Genomic DNA, 1832 nt, shown 5'->3' on the forward strand with positions numbered 1-1832 from the left:
GTTCTCGATGGCTTTGCCCATGAGCTGGAGCTTCTCCAAGGACACATGTCGGACTTGTTCTCCCAGTGACATCCAGCTCACTTCCTCAACCATCCCTGACTCTGGTTACCATGGCAGCCCGGGCCCTCTCCTCAGCCAGTGACAGTGACATATTGGTGGGAGCACAGACTCGATTGCCTCCCGTCCTTGCTCAGGCCCCCGTGCTCTTTCGAGCAGAGCAGGCAGAGCTGACAAGCAGTGACAACTCCGAGCATCAGTCAGGGTCCCGCTGGTTCAGGGCCCCACTCCGCCCCAGGCACCAGCTCACACAGTGACTCAGGGGAAAGCCCCATCCCCAGAACCAGTCCCCACCCTCCTCTCCCCGGAACCAAAATCAGAGAATGGGGGCTTCCCCCTCCCCCACCCAATGACCCAGTGTGTGGGATCTTACCCTCCCTCATCCAGTGACGCAATGTGTGGGATCTTCCCCTCTCTCCTTACAAGAAGAGTCTTTATTTGGATGAAGAGATGAATCCCTCATCCTCCTGGATTGTTACTCTCCGTGGACAGATCTTCAGAGGCTCTGTGTTTTTATTCCCTTCAGTAAGAAATGGACTGAAGTAAGGATGGAGTTTCGTAGTGAATGTCTCAGTGAAAGTGTAGATATGTGTCTTGTTCTCTGAGTTATAAAAGGACACCTTCCCTCCCTCATAATCCAGACAGACTTGGATCTTCCTCGGTTTCACACGCAGCTCTAAACGTTTCCATGAATCTTCACCAGCCAAGTATTTATTCCCCTCTCTCAGAATCACTGTCCAGTATCCGTTACCAGGATACAGTTCGACATCTCCCTTCCTGTTGATGGATTCCTTGGCCACACCCATATCCCAGTCAGTCTTGTTCCCCACCTCCACCTCCCAGGAATGTTTCCCTGATGTGAATCCCTCTGATCCCAGAACAGAGACACAGCGATCAAATCTCTCCGGATTGTTGGGAAGCTGCTGCCGATTCTTCATGTTTCTCACAGTGTTCAGGTCCTCACACAGGAGAAGGGCAGGATGGGCTGTATTAGGGTCCAAGGTGACTGGAGCTAGGAACAGAAGGACAAGGATAAAATGTTAGTCACACTCACTTCGTGACTGAGAAAATCAGCAACGACCCAGGATTAGAAATTCATCCCTGGGGAAGCGTTTAAACAGCGTTTGGGGGAACAAGAAAAAACACGGGGATAGACCTTGCAATGATGGTGAAGAAACCTCCTTACAGAGAGAGTGTGACAGAGGGAGAGAGAAAGAGACGGTGTGCAACAGAGATAGAGAGAGAGAAAATTACAGAGAGAGAGAGACATTGAAAGAGCGTGACAGAGTGTAACAGAAAGAAAGAGTGGCACTGTGAGAGAATATGTCACTGAATGAGAGAGAGAGAGTGACAAAGTGTGTGACAGTGAGAGAGGGAGAAATAGATTCTGACAGCGTTTGACATAGAGAGAATGCGTGGCAGAGACAGAGGAAGTGACAGAGTGTGTGACAAAGAGACAAAGACAGTCACAGAGAAAGACAGAGAGACAGAGAGTGTGACAGAGAGAATCTGTGACAAAGAAAGACAGAGAGAGAAACTTACAGAGAGAAACAGATGCAGTGAGAGTGACAAACAGAGAGTGACATTGTGAGAGAGTGTGACAGAGAAGTAGAGTGACAGACAGAGGGTCAGAGAGGGAGGGAGAGTGTGACAGAGAAAGAGGGAGAGCAAATGACAGAGAAAGACAGACGGAGAGATAGATTGTGACAGATAGAGAAAGAGAGAGAAAGGCAGAGACAGAATGAGAAAGTGTGACAGAGAGAGACAGAAAGTGG

At 49.4% G+C, this 1832-nt stretch overlaps 1 protein-coding gene across 1 annotated transcript; it reads right to left on the bottom strand.

The window, feature by feature from the left end:
• Positions 1 to 404: 404 nt before the first annotated feature.
• LOC125482533 (zinc-binding protein A33-like) lies at positions 405 to 1082 on the bottom strand (the record flags this gene model as incomplete). Its single annotated transcript, XM_048594617.1, has 1 exon — positions 405 to 1082. A coding segment is annotated over one exon (591 nt), but the record flags the coding sequence as incomplete, so codon positions are not given.
• Between the last annotated feature and the right edge of the window lie 750 nt (positions 1083 to 1832).

This window comes from Rhincodon typus, unplaced genomic scaffold (assembly GCF_021869965.1).
Source record: "Rhincodon typus isolate 14 unplaced genomic scaffold, sRhiTyp1.1 hic_rhity00011867, whole genome shotgun sequence".
Taxonomy (NCBI): Eukaryota; Metazoa; Chordata; class Chondrichthyes; order Orectolobiformes; family Rhincodontidae; genus Rhincodon; species Rhincodon typus.